This window comes from Pyrus communis, chromosome 6 (genome assembly GCF_963583255.1).
Source record: "Pyrus communis chromosome 6, drPyrComm1.1, whole genome shotgun sequence".
Lineage (NCBI taxonomy): Eukaryota > Viridiplantae > Streptophyta > Magnoliopsida > Rosales > Rosaceae > Pyrus > Pyrus communis.
In genome coordinates this window covers 29,796,673-29,814,736 of record NC_084808.1, presented here as the reverse complement: position 1 = coordinate 29,814,736, position 18,064 = coordinate 29,796,673, and the positions used below count along the sequence as shown (strand labels likewise).

The following is an 18,064-nucleotide window of genomic DNA, read 5'->3' as shown; positions in this document are numbered from 1 at the left end:
GGTGGGGGGGGGGGGGGTGGTGAGGGGGTGAGGGGGTGATTAAATTTGTAGTTCATGCTTGTTGGGAGGGTATTAACAGACGGGAGACTTAATGCAAGAGTCAAGTATGACTTGACTAACAACCTCACTCTCAAGGCTAATGCTCAGGTGAATATTCGTCCTTGGATTAAACTGTTCCTTTTTTTTCTTCTTGTGTAGAAAAAATGTGGAAGTACTGATGTAACCCATTTATTTCGACTCTTAATTACAGCTCGCAAATGAGCCGCACATGTCTAATGCCATGGTCGATTTGGACTACAAGGTCTGCTCACTCGTCTTATTTACTTTCATTGATTTAATTTGCCTTGTTTGACCTCATTACATATACAATTAAGGAGTTTCTTTGGCTACTTTTCTTGTTTCATTTTACATATCTGGTTTCACTTCCTAACCATCACTTATGCCCATGTGGAAGTACGGATGTGTAGGGGTTATAACTCTCCTAGTTCATGGTATCTCTCATCTCATGTGTCGTATGGTGCTCCTAGTTCTGACATTCTCTCTTGGAACAGGGTTCGGACTACAGATCCCAGATTACATTGGGTAATGGGGCCTTATATCAAGCGAGTTATATGCAGGTAATGATATTCTTTTTTTTTTTTCTTTTTACCCTCCAGATAATGTAGAAACTAGTACCAACTACCAATTAATTTACTTTTGTGCCCGTGTAACTTTTGGGATATTCATATTGGAATCAAACATGTCTTGGAGGTCCGGATTTATCGAGATATTCATAGTACATTTCCCTTATTTTGATTGTAATTTGTTTATTGATATTGTATATCAATATCAAGAACATGATTGACCGAAAATCGGCCCTGTTTTGGTACATGTCTTGTAACACTAGACCGCTGCAGGTGGTTTATGCTAACGTTCTTACATTAATTTCAAGATGTTTTGTGACCTAATCTGTCTATATTCTATATACTCTTGCTGTCTTGCAGTCGGTGACTCCTCATTTTTCTTTGGGCGGTGAAGTATTTTGGACCGGTCAGCATCGAAAGTCAGGTATCGGTTATGCGGCTCGGTTCAACACTGAAAAGATGGTAAGCTAGCTTGGGTTTCATCTTACGTCACATGTTTGAAGGCAAATGATTTATCGTTCTGGCCATTATGCATGGTTTGTACATTATCATTATATTTTATTATTATTAACAAGTATTTTACTGAGAAAGGACAGAAAAGAAAGAGAAAGAGAAAACAAGTTGTTGGCCTTAGAATAGAGAATCAACTGACTACTAACACAGACAGAAAACAATCAGAACATTACTTACTCCGCCAACAAGGAATAACAATCTTTAGGGGAAACACAGATTATCTCCGTAGGCACACCAGATACAAGAGTATCGTCTTAATAGTCTCAGAAAAAGTTCAACGTCTTTGTACACTAACAACCTTTTCTAGTCGGGTTGATTTTATTGGGTAACACAGATTCCTCCGTAACCAAATGTGATGCTCATGTCTTGCCTGTAGGTTGCCACAGGGCAGGTTGCTAGCACTGGAATGCTTGCATTGAGCTATGTTCAGAAAGTATCTGACAAGGTAGAAAAGTTGTTTTGTTTAGAACTTCAGGTTATATCTTATGACTCTATATGTCTATTATTGTTTTCCCTACTTTGGAAGTTGTGGCCTGAACAAGAATACTAATGTATTTATGCAGGTTTCACTAGCGTCAGACCTCATGTACAACCACATGTCAAGAATGTCACAGCAAATGTTGGCTATGATTACGTCTTCAGACAGGTAGATTCTGCCATCGGAAATGTCCTAGGTTCTTCTAAATTGTGTTATGAAGGAATATACACTATTTTACCAGTTCATGATGAACAAAGTGTGTTCATCAAAAGAAAACTTTGACAAGTTTCAGTAAAGTTCATCAGACACGATGGCAATAGATATCTCTTGTATTTTACTCGATACACCACAAATCTTTATTGGGTGTGGGCTTTAGTCTCCCAGGGTTTTCGAACTAGGTGAGGAGCGCTGGCAAGAGGCACTAATTGGGTTTCTTGCCTCTTTCCTCAACGCCAGTACGTGTGAGCGCCTTTTAACAATCCCACGCAAATATCACATGAACCTATTTGCTTATTCAGAATCCAAGAAATAATATTTTACTGCTATTAAGAACAGAAGAAAAAGAAATCAATTAAATACTATTTATGCTTCTTGTTTCAGAGTCGTGTTAGAGGGAAGATTGGTTCCATGGGCTGCACAGCTGCTTATCTTGAAGAGAGATTAATACGGGTCTTAAGTTTATTCTTTCTGCGGAGGTGAGAAATCAGCTGCTTTGAATTGTACAATAATTTCAAGCCGGATGAGATATATGACCAATGGCATCAGGCATCAGCTATGCTTTAGATATATTTGTTATATGATGGTTTCCAAGTCATATTTGTCCAGCATTAACAGCATGTTACCAAAATTTCCGTTTGCAGATCGATCACAAGAAGAAAGACTACAAATTGGGATGTGGGATGACACTAGGAGAATTGCTTCACAGACGATGCAAAAGGAAAGGGCTGGCTGTGGTATGAAATTTTTGTAATTATTTCTAGCACCACTTTTGTGCCGCCTGTTGTGGGCCTTTTTGCCTCTATGTAATCATATAATTATTTCTTACTAGATTACTGATTATTATTATTTAATACAAAACCATGCATGGCTAATTGAATACTAGTTACTGCTGTGACTTCTATCAAATAGTTTTAACAGTATACAATATCAATTGATCAATTGATAATGTTTTAAAATGGGGTTGCAATGTTGCATGCTGGATGCTTGAGTGTGGTCGTAGAACAGAAGGGCCCAACCCAAATTTTGAAATAAGACCTCGTCTAAGGGCTCAGTCTTGGAGTCACGTACAGTTGTACACACCTTGCATAAGAATTTGGAGTAGATTTGACATGGGATTGGAGTTAGAAGTGTACTGTTACGGTAATGCTATTTATATATTTATTTTTATTTATTTAATTTAACTTTTTTTATGTTTTCGGCCGCCAAATTGAATAACAATTGTTACTCTAGGATCATGCGATATGATTTAGAGTAAGTCTAATAGAGTGACGATAAGACTTCGTGCATTGTGTTTCATGTTGGAAAAATAAATTGAAAGTATTGACCTCTCATGGTCTCCTTTTAGCATCGAATTCATTGATTCCATTGATCTTCCTCTCTCAGTTCTAAGTGAGTCGAGTATGTATATGTACAAATTCATTATCTTGCGATAATTTTGTTTTAATGTAGTTCTTAACCATTGTTGCAATAACTCCTTAAGAGCAAGTTCACCTCTAAAAAAATGCGTGAGCACCCAGTCTATTTAATTCACTAAATGAATAGTGATAGACTCCAATGAACAATAATAGACCAAATGCATCCCTATCCCTAACAAAAAATAACCTAGTCAATTTTATTAAAATATTATTATTTTTTATTATAAAATAATAAATAAATAATTTTTTTTAATTTCTAACTTTATAAAAAACTATATTAATTTTTGATATTTTTATTTATTTATTTATTAAGTTTTTTGGTTGAAAAATTTGGACCATTGATTTGAAAATCGAACAGTGCTCATTATGCCATGTCATTAGCCATTAATTTTAAATTTCAAATTTTTTGACCGTTGGAAATCCAACGATCCAGAACGAGCCATATAGCCTCTTCGTTTGAACCCTAAGTGCGCTTGCGCATGCGGACCCCATGCCTTTTTTTGGTAGGGGACGCGCCCCCACTTGAGCGTGTATCACACGCGCCTAGCACAAATTATTTTTTTCAATGGCCTTTGACATCAGGCTGACGCAAATCTAACGTCAAATGGCCCGACTGTTAGATCTGTCGATTCTGGGCCGGTCTCTTGCTTGACTTGGAATGGGTGCCAGCCTATTAGGCTGGGGTGAAGTGATTTAGCTGGAGGCCAGCCTGTACTGGGTGCTGGGTGCCAGGCAATCCACTCTCTGTGGACTTGCCCCAAGAAAATAAGGGGAGGGAGGGGCGCGCTTGCTTGGTATTCCTAATTACCTACCTATAGGGGCGAGGGCTAAATTTTATTTAGAAATTTGAGGGCATCAAAGCAAACTTGTATATATTGCCTAGGAGTTGAGAGAGGCGAGAGAGAGGACAGGAGGGAGAGGGAGGGAGAGAGAGAGAGAGATGAGGAGGGGGAATAACAGGAATACCAAGACAAAGAAAGCGGCAGCAGAGAAGGATGAAGTTGAAGAGATGCTGCAGGCGGCACAGGACGATTTGCTTCTCAAGCTGTCAGTCGACTCTCACATGTCCCACCGCCGTGTTTCTCTGGACGACGATCCCGATATCGACCGTCGCTTTCATGCCCTCAAACTCAAAACTACCAGTGGAGTTGCTGCTGCTGATGCTTCCGCCTTCAATTCCAAATCTAATCGGACCAATTCCATTCAAGTGGACGAGGAAATAAAGGCAGTCCTTGGCGACGACCTCTCCGCCAGATTCGCCGCTCTCAAGTCTTCATTGCCCACGGCCACGGCCACGGCCACTCGCTCCTCCTCCTCTGCCACCACCGCCACGTCATCTTACTACTACGATGACTTGGATGATGAGGAGGATGAAGTTGAAAAGTTGATGCGCTGGGCCAAGGACGCCGCACGCCTCGACCCTTCTCCACCTTCCGATTCCGATGACGGTCGGGACAAGTCTGAATCTGACGACTCCGACGACGACAACAAGAGAAAGGGGAATAGAATAGGGTCCGATTGTAAATAAATGAAATTTTGTGTTGGTCAATTTGAACTGATACATACAAATTTATGAATAAATGAAACATTGTTGGTTGGAAATGAAACATTAGTGCATGATGTATTTTAAACTGTAACTTGCCAAAGACACGGAAAAACTCAACTTGACTGCTAAATAATGATAAATAACAATGATAAAAATGTTCTTCTTCCTTCACTAGTCTGCCTATTACATTTATGTTTACAGCGAGTAGGACGATTGTCAAGCAGCTCTATCAAACAAATAAATCCTTCTTCCAAATGGCTCCAGATAACCAACCGAGCCAGCCATGGGGCACCAATCCCCCTTGAGGTTGAATCACTCTCTCTCATAATCTAGTTCCATATCAACAAACAAAAAACAATACCAACAACAAAGATTTTGAACTCTGCCGCGTCAGGCAACTATAATGTTATTAAAACAATATGACAGGAGAACCAGTAATGAGATTAACGGAACTCATCATGGTACCCATAGTCCTCTTCCTCATCGTCATTGAAAATAGCGCTGTAAAATACATATGGGTTCTCTATCATCTCTCCCAGCGTTAGTCGCCCGTCTTTATCCGTATCAGCCTGCAATTCACAAATTTGTCACTTAAAGGCAGCACAACGACGGCACATATACTATAATACATCATCAACCATTCCTACCATTCTTGCTTCCTCCTATGCCACACCCAAATTTGGAACAACTTTTTACTTTATTTTATTTTCCAGGGGGGTATAGAGAGGTACGAAGGGAACTACATCGTTACTATCAAACTTCATTTGATGTCTTCAGTGACAGAAGAATGACAAGATTGCAAACTAATGTCTACTTGTTAATCAGCTGATAATTCCTCCATCTTATAAGGTAGATAACACGATGGCAATAAGAGAAGAACTGCCCGTAACTTTAGAATCCACATACCAACATATAGAGATCACGCCCCGTCTATAAACTTAAGCAATTTTATAATCTGATCTCCAAATTGCCTCTGAGTGCAAGATAAATCAACAGACTTTGACACTTGAAGATGCTCTGAAAGAATATAGAAGGTGATTCATCTCTTAACACTTCAGTTACGTATAAATTCACAAACCTTAATTTATTGTTTTGAAATGATTTAACTCATCTTATTAGGCAAGGAAAGGAACCAGGAAGCCCTCGCTACATGGTGAGAGGAGACTAATTACCACATAAAAAGTGCACCTAAATCAATGCTCACATGAACCATACAAGCATATCTAAACAACCTGAAAAGCACAAATGATAGATCCATCTAAACTAGGAAAGAAAATACTTCCCACTGTAAAAATGAATACCTGTGATATAATGTAATCTGCTTGTTGTTTTGCATAGTAATGTTCTGATGGATGTATCTTTCCAATAATAGGAAGTATCTCCTCATCTGACAAATAACTGCGGATGTGCAAGGCGGAAACAAGTAAAATAAACATGAAAAGGGAAACCCTCAGAATAGTTACACATAAATAAAATCAGCTTAAAAGTACCCGTCACCATCTTTGTCAAGCTGAGCGAACAAATTTCTAGCTGGGGACTCCATCGAATCATCAGACTGATGTGTGGAATTGTGATTTTCTTCATCATAGTTCCTCACCAAATCAAAGAGGCCATGGAAGAATTCTTTGAAGTTAATCCTTTCATCTTTGTCGGTGTCCCTTTCCCTAAGGAGGCAAAGGAGCATTCAGACGATTAGAAGGGCTAAGCAACCATGTTAGAATGACATTATGCAATGACAAATAAGATGATGTGCAAGGGTTAATGAGAAAACACAAATACTACAAAAAGAGTTGGTAAAAAAGGAACCACCCATCTAACTGGTCAGTGCCTGGTGGTGCCTATGTCAGTAGATGTTTCTTTTTCTCTTTTGTTCTAATATCAGTATGTTATCGGTCCATGGAGAAACCCAAAATTTTGAAAGTGGAAGTTGAAATTTTTTTTTTATCATGGTGCCTACATCTGACCTACAAACTGATATCATACAAATAGATATTGCTCATATGGATACGGAAAACTAGAATGGAAATTAGTATCACCTTACTTCCTCCTTGCACAACCACTTAAGTAGCTTTGGGTTTTTGCTGTCAGCTGGGTGTAGAAAGCTAGAAAAGGATAAAGACAAAAAACACCGACATCAAGTTAAATAAGGTATGTGAAAGGATACTATGTAAAAGGAAGTTGAGAGACAGGTAGAAGCTCACTCATTGAACTCGGTTATATTAAGAAGACCATCTCCATTTGCATCTGATGCATTAAAATGTTCCTCTTTCCACCAACCCATATCATAGCCAAAGGAACTGTTATCTGGTAGATGGAACATGATAAACCAAATCAGTAGCAACAAGAAAGTGACAACATACAAATGATCTAGTTGAAGATGGCCTAAATAACAAATGACCACCCTGTTTCAACTTTCACTAGATACAACTTTCTTTCTTCTCACCCGTTGTCACCGTTGCTAGGAGCAACAGTCCAACATATTGCAGAATGGCACACTCATTTTAGTTTAATTTAAGAGATAGTTCTGGCGGAAACCAAAATGTACGAATTCCCCACAGCATAATCAATAGCCATAGATTGAATTTTCACTTTTCAGCAGTTACTAAAGCACGTAGATAGATCATATAGATACATTCATACAAGGAACAAGAACACATGAATTTGCAAAGATGGAATGACGTAAGTAACCTGCATTCTGAGCCCAACTCGGGGGCTGATACTCGGCAAAGGAAACAAAGCCGTCACGATTCTTGTCGTGAAGCTCCATATCCCTCTGAGTCCGATGCAAGACTTCCCTCTGGGCCTGGTTCAAGTTCCACTGAGTCAACTCGTGCTCGGTGACGAATCCATCAGCCGGGTCGACATCAACCGTAGGAAACAACAAGAGCAACCTGCTGGTGACGTTGAACCTCTCGTCGTCGTTCAAGTAATCCTCAGCGTCCATGAAGTCTTCCCACTCGGGCTGAGATTCGGCGGCGGGGGCGGAGTGGTGGGAGGCGTTGAAGGCATGATCGAAGTGCTGCTGCTCCCACTTTCGGTCCTCGCGGCGGCGCTCAATGTCGGCAACGAGAGGGTCGAAGGGGATGGGGTTGTGGTGGTGGAGGGGAGGAGAGAAGGTGAAGTTGGAGCGGAGCTTGAGGCGGCGGTGGCGGTGGTTGCCGGGTTTCTTGGGGGAGTGGGAAATGAGCAAGAGGACAAGCACTGCAATTGCTATGTATATGATTACTGAGACGGACGGCCTCACCATTGGAACTCTCAAATCTTCAACTCAACTCAACACAAGATTTAGTCTTTTCTTTTTTCTGCTCTCTCTTCCTAGATTTGGAATTTGGAAATTTGGAAAATAGAAAAGAAAGAAAGGAAATTTAGAAGAGAGAGAGAGACAGTGTGCGTGTGTTGGTTGACTGACTAGCGTATGGACTAGATTAGGAGAAGAATCTGGAGAGAATACAAGAGAAATGGAGAAGAGGAGGAAAAGACTGATTCACTTTAATTATTCAAATGATGAATGAAGTTGAAGTCCTGAATGATGGGGGTTTCAGTTTCAGGTTTGATTTGAGACTTTAAGAGTATGAAAATATGAATTGAGGAAGGAAGTGTCGTTGGAGAGAGCCGGGAACTGGTGGATCTGCTGCTCTGCCTCAGTTGCCACCCAACCCAGACTTCACACTTTATAGTTGTAGAATTAAAGTTCCCATCTCGCAGTTTTAATGATAATTAGCTTGAGTTTAGTTTAAGTTATTGTTAACTAGTATTAAATAATTATAAAAAGTATTTTTGAGAAACTATCTTAAGAAAGCCCCTTTGTAAATTTTGCACAGGAAAGATCCCGTGGACGGTTGTGGTCTAAGGTTGGCGTGGAGGTTGTATATTTTTTTTGAAAGAATAATATTATTTACGTTAAAAAGAAGAAAATGAGCTTTAACTTCATAATAAATCAGTAATAATGTGAATATCATTAGACTGTAAGAACAAGTGGCAAAATTTAACATCATAAAATAATCAAACATGTCAACAAACAATATCATTAGGTGAAAAAACTTGAGTAAATGTGAGATTTTACTAAATCGGAAAAACCTACAGAACAAAGCCTGTTAGTTTTTTCTAGTGTTCCTGGTCGATGAAGCCCAAGCCCAAACGAGACAGATAATACATGAGCAAAATACTAACTTTGAAAAAGTGGCCTCAAGCCCCGATCCAATTCCAAGTTCCAACCCAGAAGAATTCCGTTTGGGATCTGGGATCATTATGATTTTTTATTTTCTTTAAACAAACTTACCAATAATGAGAGTGGTCGGATCTAACGGAAACCACGAGTAGTCTAATCGACGCCGTTTGGTTGCAGCGAAAGAAGAGAAGGGAAGAGCGAAGAGCCAAGGGAAGGAGGGATGCTGAAATTCTTGAAGGGAGTGGTGGGCGGATCGGGGACTGGACCCAAAGATCTGCCCTACAACATCGGCGAACCTTATCCCTCTGCTTGGGGCTCTTGGACTCACTTCCGAGGCACCTCCAAGGTCTGCTTCTCTCACTCCTCTCTCTCTCTCTCTCTCTCTCTATATATATATATGTATGTATATATGTGCAAATTTCATGATTCCAACGGTGGATGTGGACGATCATGACTGGATCTGAGGGAGGGTGTTTGTTTATTTGGGACGAAGGAATTCGAATGAAATCGTTTGTTTTTTGTTTTTTTTTTTTCTAATTGTTTGTTGTAAACTGTTCAGGACGATGGTACTCCGGTGTCCATATTCTCTATATCTGGAAGTAGTGCTCAGGATGGCCATTTGGCCGCTGCTCGCAATGGCGTCAAGCGTCTCCGCACTGTAAATTTTGCTTTCGTTTTGCTCTTCAAAATTTCGTATGCAAAATTGCAAACGCAGCAATTATTCATTTCATTTTGCCGCTTTGCTTATTTTCTTTCAGGTCAGACACCCAAACATCTTATCATTTCTTCATAGTACTGAGGCTGAAACTGTGGATGCTTCTTCTGCCATCAAGCAGACTATCTATATCGTTACCGAGCCTGTTATGCCACTCTCTGAAAAGATTAAGGAGCTCAATTTACAAGGTATCCAAAGGTATTTCCATACATTAATCTATCTGCTCTTCTTCTCGTCTTCTTGTTCAATTTGTTTCACTACGAAAATCTTTTGATTTCTTTACATTATCGCACATATGAATCATATAAGTGGACACTGAATTTGTCACTAGAATTCACTTCATTTTTTCTCCTTGATGTTAGGGATGAGTATTTCGCATGTGGACTGAACCAGATAGCTAAGGCTGTCAGTTTCTTGAATAATGATTGTAAACTTGTAAGTTTTCGTAATTGGTATTACTAGTATTTTGCATGTGGACTGCACCATATAGCTAATTCTCATATATGATTTTTAGTTATAGTAATACTGTTTGACTAGCTTTTGGATACTACAGGTTCATGCCAACGTTTGCTTGGCCAGTGTTGTTGTAACTCAAACTTTGGACTGGAAGTTACATGCTTTTGATGTGCTATCTGAGTTTGATGGCGGCAATGAGTCTTCTGCCGGACAAATGCTGGTAAGCATGTCGTCCGTTGTGATTCATCATCGTAAATCCTTATCCCTCTTAATTCAAATTATGTCCTTGTTACATTATATTGAATTCTTTGTTTGTTTGCTTCTTTATATGTTGTTTAAAGGTTTCCTCGCTTTGCCTAAACGGGAGGGCTTACTTTTTAAAACTTAGTTTAATTATTTTTTCTTGTTTGAATGGCAATGGATGAAAATGGTGCTTGTTTCCACTAAGATAATTTCTTGTGGATATTTGTGTTAAAAAGTTCTTAGGAATAGTAAGAAGTTGCAATATGTTTCTCACTAGTTCTTATCTATCTTTCTTCAGCAATTCGCCTGGCTTGTTGGACCACAATACAAACCCACGGAGTTGCTGAAGTCTGATTGGGCTGCAATCAGAAAGTCTCCACCATGGGCTATTGATTCTTGGGGCTTGGGTAAGTCTGCTGTTATCAGTTTCTCAGAACAAGATTATTGGTTTGTTATTCCACTTCGTCTATTGATGCTGAACTTTATTGATTCTTTTGTGGGGGTCTAGAAATGATTATTTGCCCCTGTTGGAAGCTTCATCCTTGTTTAGTATTATGGTACAGATTGAGTTGTTTCGGGTTGTTTAGTTGGAAAGGATCAGGAGTTTTTTTATTTCGGAAGGTGGAAGGAAGTGGATTGTCGTAGGGTAGTGTTAAATTTTGGCTCCTTCTATTTTCTTTGGTATTTATTGAATTTTGATATATTTCATCTTGTTGTCTGAAGGCTGATATATGTTTAGTCAGTTAGAGTTTGAAGGCTTTTTGTTGTCTGATTTGCTGATGTTGTACTGCTAATTTGTCGTGTATTGGATTTGATTATATTTTCAGTGACTGCTGGTTAGTTTATATTAATATAGTTAACATATTTATAATGAAAATATGTTGAATCATGTGATGTTTTGTTGCTGAACTGCTAGTTAAATATGCTAATCTTAAGAATCTAAATTCTTTATTTAAAATTTAAACTGATAGGCTGTCTTATATACGAGCTCTTTTCCGGTCTGAAGTTAAGCAAAACAGAGGAACTGCGCAACACGGCTTCTATTCCAAAGGTTAGTAGTCTTCTACTGTCAGCATGAGTCAATGATGACCGTATTCATTTTAGGATCAACTAAATTTTACCCCCTAAGGTTTGGCGGTGTTTTTCAAAATGGGCCATGGGGTTTGAATTTTGGCAATTTACACTGAAGTTTTAAAATGACATCAATTTAAACCTTCCGTCAAGAGTTTTCCATTAAATTGGTGATGTGGCAATTTTGGGACCCATTTTTATGCTGACATGGGGAAGAAATATAGTAAAAGATTATTTCGAAAGCACAAAAAAGGGTATGCAGTTCCCACATGATCAATTTATCACCATTTGTAAGTAAATTACTAAAACCGAAATGTTGTGACCCATTTTGAAAACAACCCCAAACCTTAGGGGGTAAAATGTAGTTGATCTTTTTAATTTCTCATGGCCTTAATCTTTTTGAAGATTCGTTTTCATTTGCATCTCTCTATTGTCTTGTTTCAGTCTCTGCTTCCAGATTATCAGCGGCTCTTGAGTTCCACGCCTTCTCGTAGGTTGAATACATCGAAGCTTATAGAAAATAGTGGTGATCTTTCTTTCTTAACTCGAATTAATTTCTTTTAATGTTGTTGGGAGTTTATAGTCTTGAGTATGGCAGTCTGCTTCACAGTTTGAGGATTGATTAGCATTTGATACATATAGCTCCAATTGGTTTTGGGTTATCATCTATGGAATTCTAGTCGCCCTTTGTTCCCCAAGGAGGATTAAAGTTGTATGCATGTGGAGATTGTACTAAATATTTATGAAAATATGATCTTTGCTCCTTCTGTTGTTTTTACCTTGGTGGTTTAACAATTTTATGTGTCATAGTATTTTTGTTTGCCTATATTTCAATAACTGTTGCAACAAATGGATTGGCAGAATATTTCCAAAATAAGCTAGTGGATACAATACATTTCATGGAAATCCTAAATCTGAAAGATAGTGTTGAGAAGGATACCTTCTTCCGCAAGCTTCCAAATTTAGTGGAGCAGCTACCTCGCCAAATTGTGCTGAAAAAGGTGTGCTTCCAGAATTATTATGTGATTTCTCTACTAAGAAACATATAACAAACCTTTTTATTATCAAATTATAATCCACTATTTTGTAATTCATGTTATTGTTTTAATAAATTGTTATCGTTTCTTCTAAAAAAAAAATAAAAAATCAAATTATAATCCTACCATCTGGTTCTACAGTTGCTTCCTTTATTGGCGTCTGCCCTTGAATTTGGTTCGGCTGCTGCTCCTGCTTTGACAGCTTTGTTGAAAATGGGTTCCTGGCTTTCAACCGAAGAATTCAGTGTGAAGGTCATACTGTTTCAGTACTCTGCATTGACCTTATGTGTCATGAATGTTGTTTACTTAAATTACTCTTGAATGTGGAAGTTTTGTTTTTCCTTTTTTAGTTGATTTTATTTTTATGGTTGTAATCATCTGACTTGGGTATACATTTAGGTGCTGCCAACAATTGTGAAACTGTTTGCTTCCAATGACCGAGCTATTCGAGTTGGACTTTTGCAACATATCGATCAGTTTGGAGAATCATTATCAGCACAAATTGTTGATGAGCAAGTATGCAGTCGATGATAGTTGGATTTTGTTTTGAAACCTGGTAGATTTAGATTGATTCATTTCTAGTGTGTGGGTTCTAAGTTTGCATGTGGTGCTCAGGTTTACCCCCACGTTGCTACGGGGTTCACTGACACATCTGCTTTTCTCCGGGAACTGACTTTGAAGTCGATGCTTGTTCTAGCTCCTAAGGTTGGTGCCCCTAATTTTATGGTTGTATGATTCTTGTTTTGTATAGTTTATATTCTCACAAGCCACTGTTAATGTGATTTGAATCTTGAAACACGACGCTTATTAGAATTAGTGTTAGCCACTTGTTACTCTTGTTTACTATTTTATATATTTTGCTTTACTCCATACCATTTTGAAGATATATCTCAACCTTTATGTGGTGCCCGTGATGGCTAATAAAATTCCGGTCTTGTTTTAGGTTTAGGGGTCATTATACACCTTTGAAATTTGAATTATGTGATTAGTCTCATCTAAGAGGTTTGTCTGTATACTTTGTAGCTTTCTCAACGCACCATTTCAGGGTCCTTGTTGAAGTATCTTTCAAAGTTACAGGTATTAACTTCTGAACTAATAACCTTGAGTTAGCCTTTAAAATGAATGCTTGCAGTGTTTATTTTCATATTTTGTCTTTTCAAGTTGATTATTTTGAAGATTATTTTTTGTGAGTGAATGTGTTTGGAACATAGAATATAGCCATTTCTTAACACTTGTTTTTTATTCTTTTAATTTCTTCCTGTTTTGCAGGTTGATGAAGAACCAGCAATTAGAACGAACACCACTATATTACTAGGGAACATTGCATCCCACCTGAACGACGGGGTTAGTGTCATCTATCTGCCACACCTACTGTTTCTAATTTGATTCTTCTCTTCGGTGATAGAATGGTCCTATTGGTTATTTGGTGTAATTTCTAATTTTTCAACAGATTTGATAAAATATTTGCTTGTCCTAAGATGATTGGGTTCTTATTTAAATGCAGACAAGGAAAAGAGTGCTGATTAATGCTTTTACTGCCCGTGCATTACGTGATACTTTCTCACCTGCCCGGGGAGCAGGTACTAGAATTTTCGATTTATATATTTACTAGGTTCTGTTTTGAATCATGTTTTAGTTTGACATCATATTAAACTTGTCTTTTCTTATGTTTGGTACATGTGGCAATGCTTGGATTCTATGATCAATGTGAAAATTGTGGCAGGTATTATGGCTTTGTGTGCTACCAGTTCTTATTATGATATCACTGAGATTGCAACTCGGATTCTCCCAAATGTTGTTATTCTTACCATTGATCCGGATAAGTAAGTATGCAGCAGATGATTAGTATATTATTTATCTGTCTGGTTTTTTTTAAAAGCATACTTTACTTTAAGTGATTATTAAGTGTGTTTTCTTGTTCTATGACATGCTAACAGTCTGTTCATATTGCTACCTTATAAAATCTTCTCTTGATCTGGTTAATTCTTACAATTTAAAATTTAAATAGGACGATGCCATTGTTTATAGCAGAAAGTAAGCACTGTGTTTCTGAAAGAAACTGCATCCCCGTGGTTTTGAAGTCACACTTAACTACTCTGAGGTTCTCCTGCCTCTTGTCCATGGATTTTTAAAAGGGATAAGTTATTGTTCTAGGCATTTGCCGTATTAAAAAAAATTGAAATAATTTATGCAGTTATAACAGAATCTTGTAAGATTCTATTTCTGGTCACAAAGGTATTATAAGGTCGTCTGCTTATTAATTTTAGCATTCATAAATATCTTTGGACGTTTCTTCAGTATGTTGTTCTGAATAATTGTATATTCCTTTAACTTTTATGAATATTAAGTAATGATATATCTATATTGATTTTAACACTAGGAAATAGATGATAATGTTTTCAAAATATTTTCTTATTCTTTTTGTAAATATGTTGGTGCCTTTTGTTGATGAGAGGAAAAGTGAATATATTGGAATGCTAAGGAGATAATCTTAAGAAAATTTTCCTTTCCTTCCCATTGCCTTCCCTATCGTTAGGATGGTTGGAAGCCAATTACAACGTCGAGTCATTACTTGGGTGAATGCCTGTGTGTCGTGTGATTGAAGTAGACTTTTTAGACAAGTTTACTACATCACTTCTACAACACTTGGATCTGCATACAATGCACTCAGAGTGGGATGGGATGAATTGCGCACCGAATATTGGTGTATCCCCAAAAATTTTGTAGCTAAAGCTTAAGGGGGAATACTTTAAAAAAAAAAAAAAAAAAAAAGGAAACACTTAAGGAGAAAAGAAAATTTTTGATTACATTTTGTACTGTCCTAGTCCTACTTTATTAATGGAATCTGTCTAACGGGAATTATACCTTTTTCCCCTTTGGTGCAGTGATGTTCGATCAAAGGCATTTCAAGCAGTTGATCAATTTTTACAAATAGTGAAGCAATCCTATGAAAAGGTGTGTTGGAATTCTTAACTCATTTGTTTCTGTTTCTCATAGCATGTAGGTATATCAGAAGCAATTTTTGCTACTGCATCAATGACCTTAAAGCTTATGGCATACACTCCTTTTCTTTTGATGTTGTTGGCTACCTTGTGTATATGACGTTTGCAAATTTCTCATTGAGTTCTCATTTTTCTGTTCACATGCACATATGATGCAACATTTCGTGTGTGAAGTTGACCTTGCTACATTTTTGTGTTCCATCATAATTTCATCACTTGGTACCGTTTATCATAATTTCATTACTTGGTACTGTTAGCCATCGTCTTGTGCGGTTTTCGTGGTGCTTGTTTGTATCAGTGAATAAATATTGTTTGCAACAGCAAAACCAGTATGTATAATAGCAGAATCTTTAGAGGATAAGGCTCAGAGGAAGTTTCAGAAGCCTGATGTTCCATATCTTCGTGTTTGTCAATACTGTGTGATGTTGATAATCTGCTAATTTCATTGTTCTTTTGTGGTCCATGTAGACTGATTCAGGAGATACTGCCGGTGTTGGAATCTCAGCACTACCAGGAAATGCTAGTTTACTGGGGTGAGTTTACTTTTCAACATATTATGATTACAATTAGGTTATTGGGATTCAACCAAATCATGCTGCGTAGAATGTACAGGGTTCTTTTCTGAGTGCTTAGTCTTAAATGTATATTCATGCAGATGGGCAATGAGCTCCTTGACTGTCAAGGGTAAACCTTCTGAACAAGCTCCACTTGCTCCTGTGAATACCAGTGCATCTCTTACTAAAACAACTTCTAATGCAAGCTCAGGTACACGTATTGATTACTTGGTTTCATGAAATTTGTTTAGCTTGTTGGAGAATCAACAACCATGCCAAGCAGAGATATTAGTTGGATTAAATGTTGAATGCGGGAGATCCAATAAGAAAAAGAGGGGGTTTGGGTGGGGGGGGGGGGGGGGGGGAGATGGGATTGTGTGCGTTTGTTGGTTTCCACATCTATTTTGTTCCTACCTCCACCACATAAGAGGGAACAATTTCTTATTAGAAAAAATGGATAGACAGGCCAGTGATACTTTCTTGGGTTCCACTTCTTACATTGTTATTCTCTTGTAATCCTAGTGGTGGATACTCCAAGCACAGTGCCGGCTCACGTAAGTTCAACAACAGATTTTGCTGACCACCATATACCTGAGTCCCCAACGTCTACTGATGGCTGGGGAGAACTTGAAAATGGAATTCACGAGGAGAATGAAAGTGACAAGGATGGGTGGGATGATGTTGAACCCCTGGAAGAGCCAAAACCGTCTCCTGTTCTTGCGAACATTCAAGCAGCTCAAAAGCGGCCGGTGTCACAACATGTTTCGCAGCCTAAACAAGGTAATTGAACTTGTGTATCAAGAATTGCAGTTTTTTTTAGCTTCTGCTGTTATGCATTGATGTGTGAATGAATAGAAAATATTCCAGAAACGTATAAAAGTTACTGGTTATAATAAAAGAGTAAAAATGCGTAATACTGGTTTGAGTTTCAAGTGTATCTAAACCGACAATAATTGTCTTGTGGTGGATAAATCAGATATCTTTTATAACAATGAAATATTTGCTTATCATATTGCATGCCTCCACAATGGCCTGCAAAGTGTCAACATAGGTAGAAGCTTAACAATGCTTTATCTTAGTTCACCTAAGTTTAAAAGTGGTCAGTCTTTGCGGCGTTAGTTAACTGGAAGGTGTTTGTGTTATTCTGTAGCAACGAGTTTGAGACCGAAAAACCCAGCCAAGGCTGTCAAAAATGAAGATGATGATTTGTGGGGATCCATTGCCGCCCCTGCACCAAAAACAGTTTCAAAACCTTTAAATGTGAAAGCAAGTGCAGCAGTTGATGATGATGATCCATGGGCTGCGATTGCCGCTCCCCCACCCTCTACCAAGGCAAAGCCTTTATCAGTAGCCAAAGGCCGAGGAGCCAAAGCAGCTGCTCCAAAATTGGGCGCACAGAGGATAAACCGGACGTCTTCGTCGGGGGTGTAAATTACTCCAAACAAGGAGAGAAGATTTTGGTGGCTGGTGTTCATGTATTCATGGGTGCCAACAGGAATTGCGTATGAACTTTGTCCAACTCTTATGAATTGATTTGTAATGATATTCACTTGATTGTTTTGGTTTTACAGTTTACACACAAGACACAAAAGAAGCTGCCATTTTGTTTAGGTGATATATATACATATTATATAGGATGGACATGGACGTGCACTACTAGTCTACTACTACTAGTAGGGGAAGTTAAACTAAAACTGCCTATCAATTTTTGGGCATGTAAAGTAAATTTGTGAGATGTAATTTGTCAAATTCTTCTTCTAGCCAAAATGCACAGGGGAAGTTATCTACCCATGACACATTTTCCTGGCTCTTATCTTTTGACAATTTCTATATTTTTTCCGTGGGAAATACTTTGGGCCATGCCCATAACTATGGTCTGAAATTTCTGGGCTATTGGGGGCGCAACTTGGCCCAAAACGTTTTACATGCCGCGTGCTCTTATTGTTTTTTAATGTTTTAGTGCGTTCAAACGTCAGAGTATGTATACGTGTATCTGGATAATGGTTGTTTGCCAAAGAAAGAAA

General features: G+C 38.2%; 3 protein-coding genes and 1 pseudogene across 3 annotated transcripts; 3 read left to right on the top strand and 1 right to left on the bottom strand.

The window, feature by feature from the left end:
- The first annotated feature begins 54 nt into the window (after positions 1 to 54).
- Positions 55 to 2,709, top strand: LOC137736414 (mitochondrial import receptor subunit TOM40-1-like; annotated as a pseudogene).
- Positions 2,710 to 4,188: 1,479 nt separating this feature from the next.
- On the top strand, positions 4,189 to 4,776 carry LOC137736413 (uncharacterized). Its single transcript, XM_068475683.1, has one exon. The coding sequence runs from the start codon at positions 4,189 to 4,191 to the stop codon at positions 4,774 to 4,776; it is 588 nt and encodes a 195-aa protein (XP_068331784.1).
- A 145-nt stretch (positions 4,777 to 4,921) lies between these two features.
- LOC137737739 (uncharacterized) lies at positions 4,922 to 8,498 on the bottom strand. Its single transcript, XM_068477290.1, has 6 exons — positions 7,483 to 8,498; positions 6,996 to 7,098; positions 6,831 to 6,896; positions 6,285 to 6,458; positions 6,096 to 6,192; positions 4,922 to 5,363 (listed from the first exon to the last, which is right to left on the bottom strand). Exons 1-6 carry the CDS (start codon positions 8,039 to 8,041, stop codon positions 5,238 to 5,240), a joined length of 1,125 nt encoding a protein of 374 aa, XP_068333391.1. The 5' UTR covers positions 8,042 to 8,498; the 3' UTR covers positions 4,922 to 5,237.
- Positions 8,499 to 9,053: 555 nt separating this feature from the next.
- LOC137737451 (uncharacterized) lies at positions 9,054 to 17,878 on the top strand. Its single transcript, XM_068476927.1, has 21 exons — positions 9,054 to 9,308; positions 9,522 to 9,620; positions 9,721 to 9,875; positions 10,040 to 10,112; positions 10,231 to 10,353; positions 10,675 to 10,783; positions 11,348 to 11,427; positions 11,892 to 11,973; positions 12,309 to 12,448; positions 12,626 to 12,736; positions 12,884 to 13,000; positions 13,100 to 13,189; positions 13,508 to 13,561; positions 13,754 to 13,828; positions 13,989 to 14,064; positions 14,208 to 14,307; positions 15,370 to 15,439; positions 15,955 to 16,019; positions 16,142 to 16,251; positions 16,563 to 16,820; positions 17,191 to 17,878. The coding sequence occupies exons 1-21, from the start codon at positions 9,183 to 9,185 to the stop codon at positions 17,469 to 17,471; spliced, it is 2,394 nt and encodes a 797-aa protein (XP_068333028.1). The 5' UTR covers positions 9,054 to 9,182; the 3' UTR covers positions 17,472 to 17,878.
- The last annotated feature ends 186 nt before the right edge of the window (positions 17,879 to 18,064 follow it).

What these genes read in the sequence shown, in the direction of transcription:
- LOC137736413 (XM_068475683.1), top strand. Translation starts at nt 4,189, where the DNA reads ATGAGGAGGGGGAATAACAGGAATACCAAGACAAAGAAAGCGGCAGCA.
- LOC137737739 (XM_068477290.1), bottom strand. Translation starts at nt 8,041, where the DNA reads ATGGTGAGGCCGTCCGTCTCAGTAATCATATACATAGCAATTGCAGTG. An exon ending in GAGTTGGGCTCAGAATGCAG is followed by an intron (nt 7,099 to 7,482) that starts GTTACTTACGTC and finishes TCCATCTACCAG; the next exon opens with ATAACAGTTCCTTTGGCTAT. An exon ending in CTTGACAAAGATGGTGACGG is followed by an intron (nt 6,193 to 6,284) that starts GTACTTTTAAGC and finishes GCACATCCGCAG; the next exon opens with TTATTTGTCAGATGAGGAGA.
- LOC137737451 (XM_068476927.1), top strand. Translation starts at nt 9,183, where the DNA reads ATGCTGAAATTCTTGAAGGGAGTGGTGGGCGGATCGGGGACTGGACCC. An exon ending in TGCTTGTTCTAGCTCCTAAG is followed by an intron (nt 13,190 to 13,507) that starts GTTGGTGCCCCT and finishes TATACTTTGTAG; the next exon opens with CTTTCTCAACGCACCATTTC. An exon ending in TGTTTCGCAGCCTAAACAAG is followed by an intron (nt 16,821 to 17,190) that starts GTAATTGAACTT and finishes GTTATTCTGTAG; the next exon opens with CAACGAGTTTGAGACCGAAA.